The sequence below is a fragment of the Perognathus longimembris genome, chromosome 7 (assembly GCF_023159225.1).
Source record: "Perognathus longimembris pacificus isolate PPM17 chromosome 7, ASM2315922v1, whole genome shotgun sequence".
In the NCBI taxonomy this organism is placed as follows: Eukaryota; Metazoa; Chordata; class Mammalia; order Rodentia; family Heteromyidae; genus Perognathus; species Perognathus longimembris.
Window position 1 is genome coordinate 26,202,061 of NC_063167.1, and position 24,878 is coordinate 26,226,938.

General features: G+C 43.7%; 1 protein-coding gene across 1 annotated transcript in view; it reads left to right on the plus strand.

The window, feature by feature from the left end:
- The first annotated feature begins 17,246 nt into the window (after positions 1-17,246).
- Smap2 (small ArfGAP2) overlaps positions 17,247-24,878 on the plus strand; it is a 43,142-nt gene continuing 35,510 nt past the window's right edge. Inside the window, exon 1 of the mRNA XM_048350994.1 lies at positions 17,247-17,785. Coding sequence (XP_048206951.1) covers positions 17,683-17,785 — 103 coding nt within the window. The 5' untranslated portion in view covers positions 17,247-17,682. The remainder of the gene's footprint in view (positions 17,786-24,878) is intronic.

Genomic DNA, 24,878 nt, shown 5'->3' on the forward strand with positions numbered 1-24,878 from the left:
CTCTTGAACCACATTGCCACTTCTGGCTGTTTTCCATATATGCGGTGCTGGGGAATCGAACCAGGGCTTCATGTATATGAGGCAAGCACTCTTGCCACTAGGCCATACTCCCAGCCTTGATTCTTTGATTTATGCAGATGTCAGGGGAGATCTCTCCAAGGATGTCACATTGAGTTGTGTATTGGGTGAGAATGTGCTGGAATGTGCTTGTTCATTGGCTTAGAGAGAGCATTCACAAGAGAGATTAAGGCAGGAACTCTGAAAGAACTTTTGCTTTAATTTTTGTTTGTTTGTTTTGTTTTTTGCCAGTCCTGGGGCTTGGACTCAAGGCCTGAGCACTGTTCCTGGCTTCTTTTTGCTCAAGGCTAGCACTCTGCCACTTGAGCCACAGCGCCACTTCTGGCTTTTTCTATATACATGGTGCTGAGGAATTGAACCCAGTGCTTCATGTATGGGAGGCAAGCAGTCTACCGCTAAGCCATATTCCCAGCCCAAACTTTTGCTTTAGTATTGGGTACTAAAGCACTGTTGTATTTGTCAGCCTGAGTCTCTGGCCTTCAAGCTAAACTTTTCTTCTATTTTGAGTTTGGCCGTATTTGATCTATTAATATTTTCTGTTCTATCTGTATTCATGAGGAATAATTGCTAATTATATCATCTGTTAGATATTACAAGAGGGTGAGAGTAATCTCCTAAAGTAACTTTGAAGTTTTTTATGAGAAGGAACCTTGAAGAAAGAGAAACTTACTTTGGAGTTTTGATGTCTCTTAATTAGTCTAGCAACAATTAGTAGTTTATAAAGGTGCTGTAGGTCTCTGGGTTAGTTTTCATTATCTACTGGTGATGACTAAAACACACTTTCTAGAAATCTTTTTTCTTTTTCAATATGGGGTTTGGAAGCAAGGCCTTGAGCTTGGATTATAGCATTTGAACAATGCCCCCAGCCCTTTCTGCTATAGTTATTTTTCAGATACAGTTTCCTATTTTAGCCTAATTTTGCTTCTTGCCTAGCTAAGATGCCAGGAATACACCATCATCACCATGTCTAGTGTTTATTGGTGGAGATGGGGTCTGAAGGACTGACCCTCGCCTTCTTTCCCCAGTCAAGCCAAACACCAGGTGTGTGCTCACATGCTTCACCACGGTGTGTGTATGTGTGTGGGGGTGTCATTCCAACCTAGGCCTGCCCAAAAGTTGCAGTCACCTCCAATGAAGCATTCCATTCTGGGCCTAACCAAAAGTACCCACCCTTAGTGCCTCAGTTGCCTGGACCACAGACTGTTTTTTTTTTTCTTCTTCTTCAATATTCTGTTTCCTCATCAAACCTGACCCCACCCCGACCTCTTCACACAACCTTCATCCCTTGGAAAGAAGGCTTGACCTTCCCTGCCCTGCTGTGTCTTTTTTTTTTTTTTTTGCCAGTCCTGGGGCTTGGACTCAGGGATTGAGCACTGTCCCTGGCTTCTTTTTGCTCAAGGCTAGCATTCTGCCACTTGAGCCACAGCGCCACTTCTGGCCGTTTCTTTCTATATATGTGGTGCTGGGGAATCGAACCCAGGGCTTCATGTATATGAGGCAAGCACTCTTGCCACTAGGCCATATTCCCAGCCCTCCCTGCTGTGTCTTTTTTTTTTTTTTTTTTTTTTTTTTGGCCAGTCCTGGGCCTTGGACTCAGGGCCTGAGCACTGTCCCTGGCTTCTTCCCGCTCAAGGCTAGCACTCTGCCACTTGAGCCACAGCGCCGCTTCTGGCCGTTTTCTGTATATGTGGTGCTGGGGAATCGAACCTAGGGCCTCGTGTATCCGAGGCAGGCACTCTTGCCACTAGGCTATATCCCCAGCCCCCCTGCTGTGTCTTAAACAGTCATTGTTTGTTGAAAATGAGGCCAGCCTGTTCTTTCGCCTCCATGTTCCTAACAAGGTCTAGTGAACTTTTTTGTCCAGGCTGACCTAAACCATGATCCTCCCAATCTCTTCTTCCTGAGTAGTTAGGATTACAAGTGTGAGACACTACATCTAGCTTTGGAATTCTGTGTACACACAGAGAATGTGTGTGTGTGTGTGTGTGTGTCTGTGTGTGGTGTGTGTGTGTACTCAGGGCCTTCTATTCTTGCTCGACTGACACCATACCATCTCCATTTCCTGAGATTCTTTTTTTTTTTTCTTATTTATTGTCAAAGTGATGTACAGAGAGGTTACAGTTTCATATGTTAGGCCTTGGGTACATTTCTTGTACTGTTTGTTACCTCCTCCCTCATTCCCTCCTCTCCCCTCAAACCTTCTCCCCCCATGAGTTGTTCAGTTGGTTTACACCAAATGGTTTTTCAAGTTGGAATTCTTAATTTGATAAATTGTGACAAATCCAATCTGTACTCAAACCTTTTGTCACAGTCTGTAGTTGCCCTGGAGAGATCTGTGAACGACTGAGCACAAAACCCTTGCCATTTACAGTAGTGACTGATCTCTTTAGAGGCAGTGGGCACTGAATGTCCAGCCTTAACCTCTCTGGGTTGTGGGGGTGGGGTGTGAGGGGTTGATTCTGCTTGTTTTACACACAAGAGGAGCAAGGATTCAAGGGTTGAAATATGCTACACAGTTGTGTGTCCTCAGGGTTTCCAGTGAGGCTGCAGCCCAGTACCTCTAAGGAGTGCGTACTGGGTGCTGTACAAAAATGTAAGACACAGGAGGAGTGGGGCTGGTGCTCAGCTCCTACTACAACATTGCCAGTTTTTATTTCACTGGGCTTAGCCTTTCTGAGAAGGATTCTTAGACTCTTCCATTTGATGTATGTCCTGAGAAATTCTATTTTACACACTACACACGCCTCAGACCTCTTCTCATCTTTTTTTTTTTTTTTTTTTTTTTTTACTTTTTTTGCCTAACATTTCTGACTTACATTTCACGACGAGGAATTTCACCATAACTTAGAAGACTCTGGACATCCTTCTGAGGGTTGGCTCTCCTGAACCACTGCAGTTCCCTCCAAGATGTAAAGCAGCACAAAATATAAAACAGCAGGGCTGGGAATGTGGCCTAGTGGTAGAGTGCTTGCCTAGCATTCATGAGGCCCTAGGTTCAATTCCTCAGTACCACACACAGAGAAAAAGCCGGAAGTGGTGCTGTGGCTCAAGTGGTAGAGTGCTAACCCTCAACAAATGCTCAGGGACAATGCTCAGGCCCTGAGTTCAAGCCCCAGGACTGGCAAAAAAAAAAAAAAAAAAGTAAAACAGCACCATGAAACCATGCAGGCAACCCAACGGCGTATTATAAGAATTGTTTGGGGGACTGGGAATATGGCCTAGTGGCAAGAGTGCCTGCCTCGTATACATGAAGCCCTGGGTTCGATTCCCCAGCACCACATATATAGGAAACAGCCAGAAGGGGCGCTGTGGCTCAGGTGGCAGAGTGCTAGCCTTGAGCAAAAAGAAGCCAGGGACAGTGCTCAGGCCCTGAGTCCAAGGCCCAGGACTGGAAAAAAAAAAAAAAAAGAAGACTTAGCAGATCGACTTGGAAATAACTCTCAAAAACTGTTACAAAAAAAAAAAAAAAGAATTGTTTGGTTTACTTTGTCAATGTGAACTTTTTAGGGACGTGTACAAGAGTCAGAATTCTCATCTTTAACCTTCTGGTCTCCTGGGCCTGCCTTTCCACTTCTGACAGGAAGGAGGACTGAGTGTGGGGAATAAGCAGGCCAGGCTCCTTCCCCTGCAGGCTTCTCTGCTGGGGAGTCCACCACCGGGGCTGCAGTATTCTTGCTGGATGGTGCTCTGGCGCCACCTGGTGGTCCTCTTTTACAGCACACCATGTTAACAACTCCAAGGAGGGTAAAAGGCCTGTTTTCTCAGGGAAATGAAATGAGAAACAGATTAAGACAATGATGATTTTGAGGAATTAGAACTTAGAATTAGAATTCAGCTAAAATTGGATCCCAGTTCAACTACATAGAGATTGTGTGACCTCATGCAAGTCATTTCATCTTTGAGACTCAGTTTCCTTATTCGCAAAGTAGAATGCCGCTGCCTTTCGATATCGACGAGGTGCTTAGCACAGTACCTGGAATTCCTGATTTTGTGATTGCAGGCAGGAGGCATGCTGTAGGCAAAGGCAGAGAGCCGGATGAGTGTTCAGAAAGCAGAGTCAGTGAGGGATGCTCCCTCTCTCCTGCTAGGGGACTGCAGTGGCAGCTGCTCAGGCCCATCAACCAGGTGGGCTGGGGATAAATCTCTTCAGTCAGAGCACACAGGAGGAGCTGGAACTCTTCCCAAGAAACAGCTGCCCATTCTGGGCTGAGCCCAAGATGAAGCCGATTTGCTCACCTGGACTCTGAAGGTGCTCATTGCCTAGGCGGGAAATGCCAAGCACATGCTTCCCAGATGCGCTGCCACCTCCAGCGACAGCAGAGCTCCTCCAGGCTCTTCTGAACTGCAGATCTGACCCTGTGTCCCCTTGCCCTCCCATGTGTTCCATCTCATTCTTTCCTGGCTCAGGTCCAGCAGTGAAAAGCTACAGTGCTGTTATCCATGAGCTACAATCTCCTGGCTTCTTCCTACCTCTCAGGCTCCCATGCATGTCAGGTAGGTGCTACCACTTCAGGCATACCGCCAGCAATTCTTGCTTTGGTTATTTTTTAAGACAGAGTCTTACCTTCTGCCTGGCTGGCCTAGGCCATGATGTTCCTCTCTGCTTTCTGCTATAGCTGGAACAACAAGTATATGCTACCCCAACCCGCTGTTTCTGTTGAGATGGGGAGTCCCATGAGCTTTTTGCCCAGACTAACCTTGAAACTCAATCCTCCCAATCTCAGCCTTCTATATTGCTACACAGCCATGAGCCACAGTGCCTCCCTGCCCTTCCCTTTTTACTCTTCATTCTCTTCCTGAGCTATCTTATCTCCCTCACTATCATCTGTATGTTTTCCCCAGAGCTTCGGACTTGCTTGTTCCAGATGCTCCACAGACACCACCATGCTGACATGTCTATCTTCTCATCCACAGATTCATTCTTCTTTCTATGGAGACTACACAGCCAATGGATCCACCTCTATCCTATCGTGTAAGCCAGAAATATGGTGTCAGCCTTAATTCTTACCTCTTCCCTTTCCCAGAAGTACCATCATTCATTGTCAAGTTCCAGTAACAATTGAGCTGGGAATATGGCCTAGTGGCAAGAGTGCTTGCCTCATATACATGAAGCCCTGGGTTCGATTCCCCAGCACCACATATATAGAAAATGGCCAGAAGTGGCGTTGTGGCTCAAGTGGCAGAGTGCTAGTCTTGAGCAAAAAGAAGCCAGGGACAGTGCTCAGGCCCTGAGTCCAAGGCCCACAACTGGCAAAAAAAAAAAAAAAAAAGTTCCAGTAACAACACTTGCGTATATTTAGTCCCTTTACTTCCTCATCCCCTCAGCTGCTTTACTCAGCATTAGCCTCCAAACCTGCCCCCTTACTTCCTGTTGTGTTCTCTTTATGGCCCCTGTCTTCCTTTCTGGAGGCCCTAAAATAGTCCATTTTCCAGCCATTTACTCCTTCTAAGAGCTTCCTGAATCCCTTGGTTCATATCTTCCCTTCCTTTATCTTCAAAGCCAGCAGAGTTCTATCTCTCTGACCATTTGTGTGTGTGTGTGTGTGTTTGTGTGTGTGTGTGTGTGTGTGTGCCAGTAGAGGGTCTTGAACTCAGGGCTGCAAGCAAGCTCTTGTTTAGTTTTTATCTGCTCATGGTTGGTGCTCTACCACTTGATCCACACCTCCACTTTTGGCTTGTTTGCTAGTTGATTGGAGATAGAAGTCTTTATGCTTTGTCTGCTTGGGTTGGCTTTGGTATTGTTGTTTTTTTTGCCAGTCCTGTGGCTTGGACTCAGGGCCTGAGTACTTTCCCTGGCTTCTTTTTGCTCAAGGGTAGCACTCTACATCTTGAGCTGCAGTACCACTTCCGGCTTTTTCTGTTTATGTGGTGCTGAGGAATCAAACCCAGGGCTTCATGCATGCAAGGCAAGCACTTCACCACTAAGCCACATTCCCAGCCCCTTGGGCTGGCTTTAAACTGTGAGCCTCAGATCTCAGCCTCCTGTGTAGCTAGGATTGCAAGCATCGTCTAGTAAAATCTCCCCTCTTCTTCTCTCTTCTATCTTCTTCCACCTTTAAGGACCTTTTTTGGCAAAATTCACCCTATCCAGTTAACTGAATTTAATCTTCTCTATCTCATGCTCTTTAGCTTAAAATCTCACATGGTAAAAATCACGTGGTAAAGTCTCTTTTTGCCATGGAATATACAATTTGCAGATTCTGAGGACTGAAGACATGACCTGTTTAGAAGGCCATTATTCTTCCTACCATAATGTGCTCTTTGGCCCCCAAATACTCCTGTCTGCATTCACCTCATTCCAAGTCCCCCAGTGTCTCAGGTCATTAAAGTCTTATCTAAAATCACATCATTGAAATAACCTCAAACAGGAGCCTATGAACACAAATCTGCCAGGTGTCCATCAAAACCAGGGGTCTGTGGGGTGACATTCCCTAGAGGTGCCTGAAAGTGGGACAGGAGTACATTTTTCCAAGGGATAATACCAGGCTTCTTGTCTGAGATTCCAGGTAAGAAGTGGGATAAATTAGACCTACTCCCAACTTTTTTTGTTTGTTTTTTTGGCCAGTCCTGGGCCTTGAACTCAGGGCCTGAGCACTGTCCCTGGCTTCTTTTTGCTCAAGGCTAGCACTCTGCCACTTGAGCCACAGTGCCACTTCTGGCCGTTTTCTGTATATGTGGTGCTGGGGAATCAAACCCAGAGCTTCATGTATACGAGGCAAGTACTCTTGCCACCAGGCCATATTCCCAGACCCTACTCCCAACTTTATACCTCATCCATCTGGTCTACCAGCATGGGAGGCCTGGAAGTCAGACCAGATTCACAGCTCAGCAGACGGTGCAGAGAGCAGTGTGCCAAATGTAGGTGACTACCCCTAGGGTGCCATGACAGTGCGACCAGAAGAGACCCAGGTAGCAGTGGGGACTTCAATGACCGAAGAAAGCAGGGAGCATGGATGGGAGACACATCTATTTCCTGGGGAGAGACAAAACCAAGAGCAAGACTGTGGGATGGGAGTAGAGCTAAACTCGTGTGACCACTTGCAAATCTGGGCCATTTCCTGTTCAGGAGCTGTGGTGGCAAGTATTTGGGTAAATGGGACAGCAGCTAGTGAGTCAAGGGAAGTTCCCACCCACTGTGGGCTTAACAAAGTTGCTTGCAGGTCTGTGCAGTCTGCTTGGATGACAATTGCAGGGATGTGGTACCTAAAGGTCTTTGTATACTCAGGAATACCAGGAATGAAGCCAAACAGCACCACAGGCAAACAGGTTTAGTCACATGAAGAACACATCTGCGCCTTATTCTAAAACAAACATTTTTTGGTTGTTATTCAGTGTGGTATGGGGTGTGTGTGTGTGTGTGTGTGTGTGTGTGTGTGTGTATACTGGTACTGGGGCTTGAATTCAGGGCCTGGACACTTCCATTTGCTCATTTGCTGTTTTGCTCAAGGCTGGTGTTCTACCATTTGATTCACACTTGTACCTCCAGCTTTTTTGCTGGCAAATTGCATATAAGAGCTTCATGGACTTTGCTGCCTGGGCTGGCTTTAGATCATGATCCTCAGGACTCAGACTCCTGAGTAGCTAGGATTATAGGTGTGAACCACTGCTCTGCGTCCTGGCCTCCTTAGTAATAAGGGTTGAGCCCTATAAATTCCAGCCACGAATCCTAGGGGAAACTGCTGGGAGTATCTGGGGAAATTTCTATTTCGCTGATTGAAAGAACAGCAGAGTTTGTGTAGGGGTGATTTATGCCTGTGATCCCAGTTATTCAGGAAGCAGAAGAAGGAGATCAGGGTCCAAAGCTATCAGAGGCAAAGGCACAAGACTTCATCTGAAAAATAACTAAAGCAAAAAGACCTGGGAGAAGGGGCTCATGGTGCACCCCTCTGATTGTGTCTAGAGCCAATAATTGCTCCATCCTAGTGGTTTGGGTGAAAGCAGAATTAATCTTCTAAGAATCCAGAATGAATTAATTTTCTAATCCTTTGGCAGAAGACAAGATCCTCATAATGAGTTCAACACATCAGCTAGTCTATGAACTCACTTTCTTGGTCTTGTCCATTGTAAGGCTTCTGTCTTGCTGGTTCATTCTGGTGCAAAACCATCATCCTGGGTTGTCCATTAGCATGATCCTCGCTTAGCCCTTAACTTTATGTCCTGAACACTGTTTTCTGTGTCCACTATATTCTTTCTCGATTTCACAGTCATTTTTGACAAAGTATGCATGGGATATACGTTGAAAAATAACAAAGAAAGTCAGGTGTAATGACATATACCTGACATTCCAGCTATTCATGAGGTGGAGTTTTGAGACTGACCTAAGGAAAAGTGAGACTTTACCTGAAAAACAAGATAAACAATTGAAAGCAAAAAGTTCTGGGTTGTGGCTTAAATTTTAGAGAACTTGCATGGCGAGTGCAAGGCCCTGAGTTCAATCCTCAATACTGCTAAGAAAAGAAGGAAGAAGGAAGGAAGGAAGCCACAAGGACATTCTGTGCTTTTCCGTGATTATTAATAAATTAATTATTATTATTAATTGTCTTGTATCAGTTTCATGGGGTGGGGGATTGTACTCTCTCCACATATTTCCGCTGTACCATTGTATTCCAGTCATTTTCACCCTCTGTATCACATTCCCTATGTGTTTCCCTTTAAGAAATAGCACCCCTTGCTGAGGGTAGGTGGCTGTAATCCCACGACTGTAATCCCAGCTACTCAGGAGGCTGAGATCTGAGGATTACTATTCAAAGCCAGCCTGGGCAGGAAAGTCCTGGAGACTTTTTTTTTTTTTTTTGCCGGTCCTGAGGCTTGAACTCAGGGCCTGAGCTCTGTCCCTGAACCTCTCTGTGGTCAAAGCTAGTGCTCTACCACGTGAGCCACAGCACCACTTCCAGCTTTTTCTGTTTATGTAGTACTGAGGAATCGAACCTAGGGTTTCATGCATTGATAGGTAAGCACTCTACCGCTAAGCCACATCCTCAACCTTCCTTGAGACTCTTATCTCCATTTAAATACCAAAAAGAAAAAAAAAGCTGGAAGTGGAATTGTGGTTTAAGTGGTCGAGTGCTCTCCTTGAACAAAAGAGCTCAGGGACAACAGGCTCTGAGTTCAAGTCCCAGACCCCTAAAAGCAAGAAACAGCATCTCCCCCCAACAGTTTTCTTTGTTTTGTTTTCATAGTTATAAAGTCTACTTTGACAGTATTCAATCTTCTTTATCCTCCCTCCAGGATCCCAATCTTCTGCTAGTAACCATGTACCCACAAAGTTTTACAATTATTCATCCTTTGTCTTTTTCCTTTCTCCCCTCTCCTCCTGAATAGTCTCTTATTTTGATTCATGTATTACATTTAATCTAAGTAATTATGTATATTCGGTTATTTTTCAGATAGAGTCTTGTGCTTTCTTTTTGCTTGTGCCAGCCTTAGGCTATGATCCTTCTATTTAAGCCTCCTGTATAGCTGGGATTACAGAAATAAACCACCATGTCTATCTTGTCGATTGAATGAGGTCTTACTAACTTTTACACACAGGCTAGCCATGAGCCACAATCCTCCCAATCTTCACTGACCTGGGATTACAGGTGTAAGTCACCAGGCCCAGCCCAGATGATGTGTTTTGAGACTTGTATCAGTGGAAAGCTGCTGCCCTTGAGAGGTAACAGGAAAGGATGTTGCTAGGATGTGATAAGAGCCATAGCTGCCTGAAAGCCCACCTTCACAGACATGGTTACAAGAGGGAAGAAATGGCTCTGCCAGCAGGGAGAAAGCAGAGAAGATAAACAACAGTAACTCTGTTCCAGCCTGCTGACTTCCTGTCGGTGTTTCCCATTGGCTGAACGCTAGCAGAAGCCAGAGTGTTCAGGAACTGTCTGATGCTGTCCATCCATCACTATCACCTCTTGGGGGCCCTGGAGCAAGGTGGAGAAGAGAGCAACTGTGGAAGGCATTGAGACCTTAAACTGGCACACGGGACAAACTATTGAAATTGAGTGTATGGGAAGATGTCCTTATTCAACCTCATCTCTAGAATGGCAATTTGGTTGGCATAGCTTCTGGGTTGGCAACTCTCTTCTCTCTTGGAATTTCGGAGGCACTGTTCCAGTGTCTCCTGGCTTCTGGAGCTGCTGTTGAGAACTCTCTGCCATTCTGATTCCGTATACTTCTTCCTGTCGTGTGCTTTTCCTCCGTGGATGCTGCAGCTGAGCTGCCTACCCCCCACCCCCCTCCAGGCTGTGTTATTTGGAGGTGATGCTCTCTGGAGTTGGGTGGTTTTCTATTATTGCACTACAGGGCCCTGGTGGGAGCAGAGGAACGGGCCCTGAACATGCACTGTAGAAGCCAGCTCTCCCCCATCATTGCAGAGTTGCAATCAAGAGCTCACGAGGCTGTTTGTGATTATCCCTCTCCTGCGCATAATGCAGGGAGCACACCATGGCAGTAAGCTGAGCTATGGGTTCCAAAGCTGGCATAGATAGCCTACCTTTACTCCAGCATCTTCATAGGGGGCTAGCCATGGAAACTGTCACTGGGAAGTCAGAGAAGGGCAGACATTTGGCCAAGGACCAAGAGAGATGCATTTGGTAGTCTATTTGGTAGTCTCTCTCTCTCTCTCTCTCTCTCTCTCTCTCTCTCTCTCTCTCTCTCTCTCTCTCGTGCTGGCACTGGGGCTTGAGCTCAGGGCCTGGGTACTGTCCTTTAGCTTTTTCATTCAGGGCTGTCACTGTGCCACTTCAGCCACAGCTCCATTTCTGTCTTGGTGGTAAACTAGAGATAAGAATCTCATGGGCTTTCCTTCCTGGGTTGGCTGTGAGCTGTAATCCTCAGATCTTAGCCTCTTCAGTAGCTAGGATCCCAGGCTTGAGCCACTGGTACCCACCTGGTGGACAAGTTGTCATGAAAAAAATGATATGTTGTTCCGACTTCAAGTCTCCTCTCAAGTTCCTTGAGTCTGGTATTGGGCCTGAGACCCTTCTAGTTGGAGGCACAGGTTCAAAGGCCATCCAAGATGTTCTAGAAAAACTGTGAGACTGCACACCATCAGGGATGGTTTGGACCCAGGTGATAACATGCGACTCCACGTGACCCATAGGCCATTCTCTTTGTCACTGATGAGCTGTGGGTATCTGGCAGTGCTGGTGCTGTGGGCATCAGTGCCTCTGTGAAAGATACAGTGTCAGAGGGGGCATTCTTAGCAATGGCCAACTGAAGTGCCTCCAACAGAGGCCGGATGGGGAGATGGGCAGATGGGAAGTGTGGTAGGAGAGCAGGGCCGTGTCATCGACACACGTGGAGTTGGCTTGTGTAGCAGCCATATGTTTTCAAGGCATACAGTGCAATCTTCTGCAAGGCAGCGGAGGCTTTAAAGAGTCACGAGTTCTCTACTTTGAAGAAAAGTTGGAGAGTTTGTTAGAGAGAGTTGGCTGAATGTGAGACAGCCTGGTGGGTGGTGGGGAATCACTCTGCAGGACATTGGGACAGGAGTTAAGCATTGTTAAAGCACTGATGAATGCCATATATATTGTATCTGAACTCAGGGCCTGGTGCTTACAAGGCAAACACTATACTACTTGAACTACATCTGCAGTTCTAAATCATTGTTAATATTAGCCATAGGACTTTATTGTCAGCAATTTATGCTAGGCAACTGCCTCAAAAAGCCATAATACCGTGGGGCAATTGTGTTTCACACTCAGGATATTGAGATCTGAGAATCATGGTTTGAAGCCAGCCCAAGCAGAAAGGTCTATGAACTCTTATCTTCAATGAACTAGTATAAAGCCAGAAGTGGACATATGGCTCAAGTAGTAGAGAGCCAGCCTTGAAGAACAAAGCCAAATGAGAGTGAGTGATCCCAGTACCAGAAAAAAAAGAGAGAAATAATTTAGGAGTAAAGAACCATGTGTTATCAGGACTCCGATTCCTTCCAATCTTCTGAATCCATAGATATGATGCAGCAAATTTCCCAGTGATCAGTGCAACAGATAACTCACTGAATGCATTTTGTAAGAAAACACACTACTGTGGAATAAATAGCTTGGCCAGGATTGTCAAGGGAAAACTCAAGATATCCAAAAGTATTGGTAAATGGAGGACTACTTTACTTCAGGGAGGGTGGTCTTCTTGCATTTATTTATTTATTTATTTATTTATTTATTTATTTATTTATTTCTGTATTGAGGCTTGACCTTAGTGTCTTGGGCTCTAGGCCTTGAAAAAAAAGTCAAATTCAAATGTTCCATATACATATTTGAGGTTTAGATGGTGAGATATTTGCTTTGTCTGGATCCTCAGGCCCTGGGGTATGCTTCATTCTTCTCTACCAGTAATTATGGTAATAGGACTAGGGGTGTAGTATGCTTGCCTAGAATGTGCAAGGATGTAGATTCAATCTAAAGCATTAACACACAACAACAACAACAACAAAAAGTAAAAACACACACTAAAAAGAAAAGCAAAACAGCTAATTGTTTAGGATAGGTTAGGTTAGGCTGTGATAAATAAATACAAGTAAGTTGACACAAAGAAGGCTTATTTCTTGTTCCTGCTCTGTATCCTTTATGAGCTGGCAGAGAGTTCTTGCTTATCAGTTATTCAAGACTCCAGACTAATAAGATATCCAACATCTAGCAATCATGCCAGAGAGAAAGGAACTTAGAAGAATCTCAAAGTGGCAAATAAATACTTCATGTACAAAATGAAAGTTCCTTTCTGCAAAACTCATTGACCATACCCAACTGTAAGAGGAAATAAATCCTATCATATACACAGAAGGCAAAAAGCCAGCAATATTTAGTAAGACACATTAATTATCTATCATTCTCTATCTGCCAAGTGCTATTCTAAATATATTACAAGCATTATCTCAGCTAAGCCTTGCAGTAATCCTGAGAAATAATACTGATAGTATTTATATCACCATCATCATCCTTGTTTTACGAACCAAATAACTGGCTTAAGAAACTTGCCAGGAATGTGGCTTAGTGATAGAGTGCTTGTCTAGCATGCATGAAACCCTGGGTTTGATTCTTCAGTACCATATAAACAGAAAAAGCCAGAAGTGGTACTGTGGCTCAAGTGGTACAGTGCTAGCCTTGAGCCCAGAGAGGCTCAGGGACTGTACCCAGGCCCTGAGTTCAAGCCCCAGGACCGGCAAGAAAAAAAAAAAAGAAATTTGGAAAGACACACGGATAGTCAACATAAGTCGAGGATTTCAATCCAGATACTCAGGCCCAGGCCCGTGTGTGTGTGTGTGTGTGTGTGTGTGTGTGTGTGTGTGTGTGTGTGTGTGTGTATAACTAACCTGTATAGTATGAAATCTCTGACTCCATGGAAAAATTGGAGAAGCACTATCAGATGATGGAGAGCCACCAAAGGATTTTTTAGCAGGCAAGTGTAATTCAAGGAGATTTGTAATTTAAAAGCTCCCTCTAAAGAGCACGGTGAGGGATCAGTTTAACTAGATTTAGATGGAGCAGGGAGGCTATTTGCAGAATGAATGGAAGATAAGGAGGCTTGAAACCAGGTACATTTACCACAGCTGGGTAACACTGACCCTCTACTTCATCAACTGAAAAATAGCTAAGATAGTAGCTATTTTGATGGGCTTTTCTTTCTTTTTTTTTTTTTTTTTTTTTTTTTTTTTGCCAGTCCTGGGCTTTGGACTCAGGGTCCGAGCACTGTCCCTGGCTTCTTGTTTTTTGTTTTGTTTTGTTTGGCCAGTCCTGGGCTTTGGACTCAGGGTCCGAGCACTGTCCCTGGCTTCTTGTTTTTTGTTTTGTTTTGTTTGGCCAGTCCTGGAGCTTGGACTCGGGGTCCAAGCACTGTCCCTGGCTTCTTTTTGCTCAAGGCTAGCATTCTACCACTTGAGCCACAGCGCCACTTCTGGCCGTTTTCTATATATGTGGTGCTGGGGAATCGAACCCAGGGCTTTATGTATACAAGGCAAGCACTCTTGCCACTAGGCCATATTCTCAGCCATTGATGGACTTTTCTTAAAGAAAACATTTTATGCACTAGTATGGAGTATTGATTAATTGATTGATTGATAGTACTTGAATTCAAGACCAGGCACTTCCACTTGGCTTTTTTGCTTAGGCCTGGCACTCTACCACTTGAGCCACAGCTCCATTTCCAGTGTTTTGCTGGTTAAGTGGAGATAAGAATCTCATAGACTTTTCTGTCTCAGCTGGCCTTGAACTGAGCTCTTCAGTTAGGATTGCTGGGGTAAACCACCAGCAACTGTGCCAAAATAGTGTATTTATGAAAATGAAATCCCTTAGGCATGGTTAGAATGAAAAGGTTTAGACAGAGAATTAAATTGTTCTGTCTATAGCCCAGTGTCGGTGGTTTATGCCTATAATCCTAGCTACTCAGGAGTCTGAGATCTGAGGCTCACAGTTTAATGTTAGCCCAGGCAGGAAAGTCTGTGAGACTCTTATTCTCAATTAACCACCAGAAAACTGCAAGTGGAACAGTGGCTTAAAGTGATAGAGCACTAGCCTTGAGTGAAAAAGTTGAAGAACAACACCCAGGCCCTGAGTTCAAGCCTCATGGCTGACAAAAAGAAAAAAAATGTTCTGTCTAGTAAAGTAATAGAAAATTGTAGTTTTCCTCTCGTGATGATTTTTTAAATTAAATTTATTTATTAATTGAACACAAATTTTTTGACAAGGTGTTGTGCAAAAAGGGTACAGTTACATAGTAGGGCAGTGTGTACATTTCTTGTGATATCTTACACACTGTTTTTCTTTCCCTTCCCTAGGTTAGGTAGACATATGTACAATACACAATGTATCAAGAACATATACAGTATACACGTGGCCACGCCCAAGAAAGTTCGCCTAGGGCTTTAAATGTAATGTCGATATTAGACAATATGTCGACAGTAGTCTTATATGAACGTACATACATAGCTTTTGGGCTATTGTATTCCACTGAGAGGTCAATTTTTGACCTTTATATGTTGAGTAGTTGTTTGGTTTTAGTTACATACTGTTGGGTCGCTGCCCCAATCCTGTGGGAAATACCATTTGACAAGCAGCTTTTAGTTTCACAGACCTGGTCTCTACTGTCTCTCCGTCACCTCATCTTAACAGTCATATATCAGGGAGATCATGCCCCTTTGTTTTCTGTATTCTAGGCTTGTCTCACTCAACATTATTTGTTCAAGTTCTGACCATTTCCCTGCGAATAACAATATTTCACCATTCCTAATTGCTATGTAGTATTCCATTGTGAATAGGTACCATATTTTTTGGATCCATTCATCTGTGGAGGGGCATCTGGGTTGTTTCCATATTTTGGCTATTGTGAATTGTGCTGCGATAAACATGGAAGTACAAATGTCTTTTTGATATCTTGGGACCTGCTGTTCAGGATAGATGCCTAGGAGTGGTATGGCTGGGTTATAGGGTAGGTCTATATTGAGCTTTTTGAGAAACCTCCATACTGCTTTCCAAAGTGGTTGTACTAATTTGCACTCCCACCAACAATGGAGAAGGGTTCCTCTTTCCCCCCACCCTCTCCAGCATTTGTTGTTTCCTGAGTTCAGAGTATAGGCCATTCTAACTGGAGTGAGGTGGTATCTCAGGGTTGTTTTTATTTGTATTTCCTTTACTACCAGGGATGTTGAACATTTCCTCATATGTTTGTTTGCCATTTTTATTTCTCCTTTTGTGAAGTCTCTCTTTAGCTCCTTTGCCCATTTCCTAATTGGTTTATTGGGCTTGGAGGGGCTTAGTTTTTTGAGTTCTTTGTAGATGACAGATATTAGGTCTTTGTCTGTTGCTGTGCTGGTAAAGATCCTTTCCCAAATGATTGGCTGTCTTTCTGTTTTGGTGGCTATGTCCTTAGCTGTGCAGAAACTTTTCAATTTGTAGTAGTCCCATTTGTCGAGTCGTGAGATGATTTTTTGTTTCTTTTCCTGGTCCTGGGGCTTGAAATAATGAGGGTCTGGATGCTCAGTGCTAGGGCTCTACCACTTGACCCTATAGCTACACTTCTGGCTTTTGGGTGGTTAATAGGAGAGAAGAGTATCATGGACTTTCCTGCCTGGGCTGGCTTGGAACAGTGATCCTAAGAGCTCAGCCTCCTGAGTAGTGAGATATGAGCCACTGGTGCCAGCAAGATGAATGTTTTGAAAAGAGTCTAGTTTTGAGAGAAAGTAGAGATGGAGACAAGATAACACTTGTGATTCTGGGGATCAAACCTAGATCCTCCTGCATGCTAGGCAAGTGCTCTGCCACTGAACCACAACCTAAGCCTCAAGCATATTCCCTTAAAAATTATAAACCGGATCTTTCCAGAGCATAGGGCCTGATTCTTAGCAATTTCTCACTAACAACTTGCTGAGTGAATGAAATAAGGATGGCAGATGTATTTCTAAATGAAAGGACAGCCACTTATAAACTACCTGTAGCTAGGATGGCTTTGGGTAAAATACTATGTTATAATCAAGCCCTGCCCCACCCCACCCCAAATAATCTTCAGTACACCAAACAGCATTGTTTCGGAGGACTTAAAGATGGAAAGGAAACAACAACAACCTATGCAATAGAATGATGTCCAAAGATGAAAGAAGTCGCAAGGGCAGAGCTGATACATATCAGTGGGAGCAGCCATTCTAAGTGAGAGGTGAGCAGAATCTCTGAAAATTGAAGAGTGTGGTATTCCTTTAGCCTGGGCTAGGGGCTTGGATTCTTATTTTAAGGCTCTGGAGTATCCATAACCCCCAAGTTACATAGGACTAAGAGCTTGGATCCTTGATTTTTCTTTTCTTTTTTTCCCGTTGAAGGAAAGAATAATCTGGAGGGTTTCGGTGTATCCATAACACCCAGGTTACATAAGGATGATAAATATGTAACTGTAGCGTTGTGGTGAGGTTGTATTGGGATAATTCATGTAAAGCGCTCAGCACAATGCCTGGCACTTAGTAACAGCTGGGAAATTTTTAGCGCTTTTCCATCACTTCTCTTTCATTCTTTCCCCTCCCTGACTGTCAGGCTCCATTCATTCTTTTCCAAGGACAAGCCAGGGGCGTGTCCGCCTCCCTCACCCAAGCCCCGCCCCCCGCCTCTCCCCGGATTGGTTCCTGCGAGGCGGAGCGGAGGGCAGAGCCCAGTGCCGCGGGGTGGGCGGGGCGCATGCGCGGGCTGGGCTGGGTGGAGGAGGAGAGGAAGAGCTGCCGGAAGTGGGCGGCGGAGGTGGTGGCCGAGCTGGCGGCAGCTGCCAGGGAAACCTAGGCGCGGGACGCCGGGTCCTCAGACAGGCAGGCTGGGGGGTCTCGTCTCCACGGCCGGCATCCGAGAGGAGGACGGCTCCCTCTGCCTGAGCTGAGTCCCGGCCCCAGCAGCCTCCACGGCACCCGCCCTTGCCCTCAGCCCTGCAGGGGGCGCCTCACTGAGGGGGCTGCGGCGCGGGGGCCGCGGGGTGCGGACCGGGCAGCGGACACCGGGCCGGGCCGGGCCGGGCCGGAGCACAGGCCTCACCCCCGCTCGGGAGGCGCCCTGGGCGGGGGGAACCCGGAGTCCGAATCCCCGCACTGAGGCAGGGGCTCCTGGGGGCGAGGAGGGCGCCTCGCCCTCTGCCCCCGCCGGCACCCTGGCCATGACAGGCAAGTCGGTGAAGGATGTGGATCGGTACCAGGCCGTCCTGGCCAACCTGCTGCTGGAGGAAGACAACAAGTTTTGTGCCGACTGCCAGTCTAAAGGTTAGCGCCATCCCCCGCGGCGGGAGGGGGAGGGGTGGCCAGCAGCCCCCCCCCCCCGGCGGTGCCAGGGGGCGGCCTGCGCGGGGAGGGGGCTTCTGGAACTTAGGGGGCACCACGTCGTCTTTAAATGACATCGCCTGCTACTCTTGCTCAGGAGGGTTGGTGTTTTTGGTTTTTCTTCCCCCGTCTCGGTGTGTGTGCGTGTGCGTGTGTGCGTGTGTGTGTGCGTGTGTGTGCGTGTATGGTGGGGGTGGGACGGGAAGTGGCTTGATGTGTTCAGGTGCAAATGTCTATTTCTGGGGCTCTGAATGACTTCTAGGCCCACTGTCAGTCCAGAACTAGCAGCCTTTCATTTGCAAAGCTGTGGATGAACTGCACTGTGTGTGTGCGCGCGTGTGCGTGTGTGTGTGGGGGGGGAGAGTAGGTGACAGTGTGTGGAGGGGAAGGTGAGATGACAGAGAGGAAAACTGTTGAAAGGATTTTTAAAGGTGGTGATTGTTGCTGCCTGCTATTTCCTCAGCCTCTCATTTCTCAGTCTTGCTGAGAACTGCTCAGGTGGCTTTCTTCTCCCAGGATGTGTGCAGTGGGAAACTGTCTTACGCAGTGACACAGTGCGGATTTCTAGACAGCCTTGGCCCTGGCTTGGGGAAAGCGTTGGAGGGCCTCATGCGTGTGTGATGGCAAACACTAGCAGAACTGGGCTTGTAGTGCAGGATTCATTTAATCAGGGAAGAAACAAAAGCAAGGAATTCATTGAATTCGTTGCCTTGGTGATGATTACATTTCTAAAGATGAAATAGGACCATTGCAAATTTTCAAGATTATTTAGTCTTTGTTTCCTGTGCCCTTAAAGATTCGTTGATTTAATACAATGAAAAGTCAATATAGTAGGAAAACTTAGTTATTAGTGACATGTAGCAGAGACAAGCTGCTGTATTTTGGGAAGGCTATTGTTGTTCATTACTTTTGTTCCTCAAGCTGTAGATTTGCCAGGGTTGTTTGCCATGTGCAGCATTACTGAGCATGTAGTATAAAACAAAAAAAAATCAAGTGCATTTGTATTTATCTATTTTGGTGTTTTCACCTGATGACTATTTATTTTAGAAGGTCATATTGGGAGGGGGCCAGAGGAATGATGCATTGATTTAGACAACCTAGTACAATTTTTTTTTTTTTTTTTTTTTTTTTACTGACCTCTATCAATCGGTAAATGGAATGGGTCATTAGAAAAGCAAATCCTCTGGCTTCTTTCCTGAAATTTTACATTAGCAAGAATTCATTTTTAAATGTATTTTAGAATCATTTTATGTTGAGTATGTTAATTTTTTTAATAGGTTGGTTCCTGGTAGATCTTGTGCCAGACCTATTGGGAGATTAAGTTTACAATCTACGACTGTCTGTCTTGGCTTTACTCAAATTCCCCTATGTCCTCAGTTGACAGATCTTGAGTCACTGTAAGGCAGTCTCACAGAGTGAACATTGCTGCATTTGGGGAATCAAATGCCATTTTGATTAGTCCCCCACCCCCATTCTCATATTGCTTTTGTACTTACTCATATTCCAATGAACATAACATGTGGAAGAGAAAGAGGTTGATTCACCATGTCTTCCTCCAAATCTTCCAATACTCTTTACTTGAATTCTCTTAACGAGAATTCATGAGTTGCTGTTGATGATATAATCCTGGATCCTGAAATAGTGTCTTTTTTAAAATAGGAGATTCTTTTCAATACATTTTGCTACTGTATTAAAAATTAGATGCCCTCGTGTCACATATCTTTCAGTTCTGTTAAGTAGGCATTTGTTGAGGCCTCTGTTTATCTAGTGTATGAGTTATCTAGTCCTTCCACCTTTCCAACCCCTCTCACTCATTTTTCTCCTTCCCATTTCTAATTTCAATATTTATAATGATGGTGTGGGCAACTGTCAGAAAGAAGAAATGCATTGATAAATTACCTGATAATTCTGATTAAAAATATACTTAGTTGGAAAAGGAATTTGAAACTGTGGTTAAAATGAGATTTGGGTTTGGGTTTAGTTTTCTACATTCCTTTCATCCTTCTTAGAAAATTTAAATCTCACTGTATGGACTCCATTAATATCCATTAATATTCAATTAGCTGATGTAGCCTGGACTATAGACCTATGAGCTTATATTTTTTAATGTTCCAAAATAACTCTTCTTTTATGATATTTCTTGATTAATTGGCCCTTCAAATATGTAACTTAAGCATCAGAATAAAGAACAAGCAAGTGTTCTTTGTATTTAGTAGACGTTCTATTGGGGTTTTCAATTCTCTTGAGCACAAAGCTCCCCAGTGTCTGAAACTGCTAAGGGGTATGTGGGGAAGGAAGCTGCTTTGCTACTACCTTAAAGAGATGCAGTGACATGTTTTCAGCCGAAAATGTGGTTACTTCATCATCAAAGCCTTCAAGTTTATATGACCTTCAAAAGGCAAATTTTTGGACTGACTTAAGTTAGGATAAACAGAGGACAAAACTATTAAATATTCCAGCTATATCAATGGTAACTCTGGCTAGCTTGTGACCAGTTCTGATTTTTAGTAAAATGGTTGTACTTCTTCATATTTGGGATGCGTGTACTAGTTAGTCCAGGATTGTTCTTTGGCTCTGCATTTCCATATTCTATCAATGTGCCTGGAATAATCCTTAAGCAACCTTCTCAGAGGGTGTGGTTTAAGCTAAATGTTCTTTTATACCATGCAAGGATCTGTCTTTCTGATGACCTAAATACTTATTTATTTGTGTCAGCATTTGTGAAAAATTGAGAGCTATTTAGCATGCAGAGAACCTAAATGAAAGTCATTTGGTGATCTTGAGAACTATTTACTTCAGACTTTGAAACACTATTTAGAATTTTGGACTCTAAGGGAAACTTTGTAGTAAGTTTTTATTTTTCCCCTTCTTCTGCATCTTGCCACTGAAATGTTTCACCTCTGATCATCTAGCCATTTCCTCTGTAACTCATATTATTTATGTATTTGAAAAAAGGTAGCATTTTCATGTGATTCAAACTTTAAAAGGTCCAAAAGATAACCTGCACAGTGAAAAGTTATTATCCTGTCCCTAATCTCCTAGTCACCTTTTATTCTTCCCTGGAGGCAACCACTGTTGGTCATTTTTTACCTGACTTGAAAGATGATATATGCATGAGTAAATAATGACATTTAAGTAGATTTCTTTTGAGTGCATTTGTAATAGATTATTATCCATAGCTTTTGGTACCTTTCATTTGTCATTCAATAGTATAACATGGAGACCATGAAGATTTTATTGTCTATATACACTGAAGGGCTTCTGCTTATTTCAGATACTGTCCAAGGCTATACTCAGATTGTCTCAATTCTGTTGGAAAGCATATTATATCTGTTTTTTTTTTTTCTGTCAGTATCAGGGCAAGGCCTCAAGCTTATTCAGCTTGCTTTTGTTCAATTGACACTCTACCACTTGAGTCATGCTTCCCACCTGACATTTTGATAGTTTTATTCCTTCCTTCCTTTCTTTGTCTTTCTTCCTTTCTTTTCTTCCTCCCTCCCTTCCTTCCTTCCTCCCTTCCCTTCCTTCCTTTTTGTGTTGCTTTTGGGGCTTGAACTCAGGGCCTAGGCACCATTCTGTGCTTTTTTTTTTTTTGCTCAAAGCTAGAGTTCTGCCATTTGAACCACATTTCTACTTTGAGCTTTTTAATAATAGTTAAGTGGAGAGAAAAGTCTTGTGGGTTTTCCCCTCAGGTTGGCTTTGAACTTCAGATCTCAGATTCCTGAGCAGCTAGGATTTCAGAATGAGCCACTGGTGCCCAGCTTCTGATGGCTCATGCCTATAATCATAGCTACTCAGGAGGCTGAGATCTGAGGATGGCCGTTCAGTGCCAGCCCAGGCAGGAAAGTCCATGAGATTCTTTATCTCTAATTAACCACCTGAAAACCAGAAGTGGAGCTGTGACTCAGAGTGGTAGAGGGCTAGCCTTGAGCAGAGAAGCCCCATGACTGACAATAAATAAATAAATAAATAAATAAATAAATAAATAAATAGGTCTGGGAATGTGGCTTAGTGGTAGAGTGCTTGCCTAGCATGCATAAAGCCCTGGGTTCGATTCCTCAGTATCACACAAACAGAAAAGGCCAGAAGTGACACTGTAGCTCAAATGGTGGAGTGCTAGCCTTAAGCAAAAAGAAGCCCAGGGACAGTTTCCAGGCCCTGAGTTCAAGTCCCAGGACTGGCCAAATAAATAAATAAATAGCTAGCTAGCTAGCTAGATAGATAGATAAATAAATAAAGGAAATTATAAGTCCACTGTAAGCTAAAGTGTTATTCAGATGTGAGCATCATTTATTTTGTTTTCCCATTGTTGATCTTACTTGTTTTATCTTGGTTTTATTAGTCTTGCCTTTTAACTTTCCTCCCTTAACATACTCTGGTTATTGGAAGCCACAGCTAGAATGACTCACAATATTTCCCTAGTTTTTAAGCCAAAACCCTTTTCTATATATGAGAGTTCTGACCTTTTCACCAGTGTGTTTTATGGTACCCTTGTGGATGACTTCTGATGTTTTCTGACTTTTCATATTTGGATGAAAGATTACACCGGGGAATTTCTTTGTGACGACTTTTTCTGCGAGTACTTCTGATTTTTAGTTTTTGTGCATTCATTTCTGGATTTTTTTTTTTGCCAGTCCTGGGGCTTGAACTCAGGGCCTGAGCACTGTCCCTGAGCTTTTTCTTTTGCTCAAGTCTTTACCACTTGAGCCACAGTGCCACTTCTGGCTTTTTCTGTGTATGTGGTACTAAGGAGTCAAACCCAGGGCTTCAGGCATGCTAGGCAAGTACTCTACCACTAAGCCACATTCCCAGCCCCTTCCCCTTCATTTTTAATTGGCACAAACTTCCTACAAAGTTTTAATTATTTTACTTATACCTTTTGAGAGGTAGAGATAAGAAATTCTGCTTCCATTTCTAGTACTTCTAATCATCACTCTGACAGCCATTAACACAGGTTTTTTGGTGTATGTGTGACAGTATTGGGGCTTGAACACAGGGCCTCTCATTCTTGCTGCTCATAGCAGCACTCTATCACTTGAGCCAGACGTTTACTTCCTGATTTTTGCTGGCTAGTTGGAAATGAGAGTCTCATGGACATTTCTGACCATGAGACTCTGAAATGTGATCCACAAATCTCAGCCTCCTAAGTAGCTAGGATTACAGATGTGGTTTTACTAAAATTGATCTGTCAAAGTCCTCATTAAATTTTCTTCCCATATCAACATATTAAACCTGTTCTCTGGGATATATTTTTTCCTATTTGTTCTCTTATTGTTTAAATATCATTCTATGGCAATGAGAAAATGGGTTCAAAGTCTCATATCTTTTAGGGAGAACTCTTTGCAGATGTGAGCTCCCACACCACACACACACACTCACACACACACCAGAAAATATTTATTTCCTTTTTTGTCAGTTGTGGGGCTTGAATTCAGGGCCTGGGTGCTGTCCCTGAGCTCTTTTGCTCAAGGTTAGTGCTCTACTACTTTGAGCTACAGTGCTACTTCCAGTTTTCAGGTGGTTAATTGGTGGTAAGAGTCTCATGGACTTTCCTGCTGGGGCTGGCTTAGAGCCATGGTCCTCAGATCTCAGCTTTGTGAGTAGCTAGGATTACAGGCTTGAGCCACTAGCATCCAGCTATAGAAAATATTTCTTAAATGCCTATTTATGTAAGACACTGAAGTAGGACACATTGACTCAATGATAAGGTCTTTGATCTAAGGATTTTATAGTCTAATGGGGAAGCAGATGTGTTAAACTTATTGATGCAATGTAATAATTACCATTGTAGCATTGTGCACAGGGAGGAATAGAAAGGTTGAAAAAGGAAGACATCTTCCTTAGGAAGCCATGGTTTCTGAGATAATTAGACTGTGTCTTAAAGTGTAAGCAGGATTTTGCCAGGTGAATTAGGGAGCTTTGCATTCTAGGAAGAGGAAACAGAATGTGCCAGACTCTAAGATGTTCTGTATCATGTATGTGTATGAAGGGAATGGGAGAATTCTTTAGTATATTTCCACTGTATGTTGGGATAGTTTGAGGAGCTAGTAAGATTAAAATTAAATGTCTGTAGTTAACTTTCTCTATGGCATTGAAATGATAAATATACATATGCTTTTTACTGTGTATAAGAAGCTCATAGTGTTGTAGGGATACTCAAATGAAATTATTAGTATTGCAATTCAGGCCTGAAATGCGAATTGCTCTGTATTAAGAAAGGTATTGTGTCCACATGATCTTCATGGAAATGTACCTTTTTGGCTACATTAAACTATCTTAGAAAAGTCTAATGAAATGCCAGCAGCAGATACTGTCATTTCTGGAATCAGTGCTTTTTTTGTGTGTGGCTGAGCATGCTCAAGACAGGCCATATGTTGAATATTTGATGTGTAAAGTGCTTGGGTATACTTTGCAGGAAATCTGTCATTGCCAGATAAATTTGAAAACTACCCTCTTTCTGCTTTTTTTCATCTGATGTTGTTATGGTATGTAGGTGGCAGCTTTCTTGGGCACAGTTATCTATATCATGAGTCATTGTCTGTTTCTATTCTGCCTGAAAATACCACCTGGGAAATAATGTCATGCAATTGGTGACTGTGACACACTATATATGATGTACATCGCTCTGGCTTTGTATGCTACATTAATGGCATTTACCTGCGCTATGAAAAAGGGATAAAGGATGAAGTCAGATTCTATTCCTCTAAATGATATTCTCCATGAAAAAGATGCAAAAAAAAAAAAAAAAAGAACTGCATTAAACACACACAATGTTTTCCATTCTAAGCATGCAGTGCCAAACTTTTGTCATTGTATCTGCTTAAATCCTTATCATAGTTGTACTTCTGTTTGAGCAAGTTGCCAGTTTAAGTAGGCACTAACTTTGAAGAAGTTCTGTATTGGTCCCTGGAATGTGACAGTTCAGCATACCACATGAAAAGGTAGGAAACAAGTCTCTGTAGAGTAGAGCACCTTAATTTTAATTCACTTTTACCAAGTTCTGTTGTTAGGAATGTGGCTTAGTGGTAGAATGCTT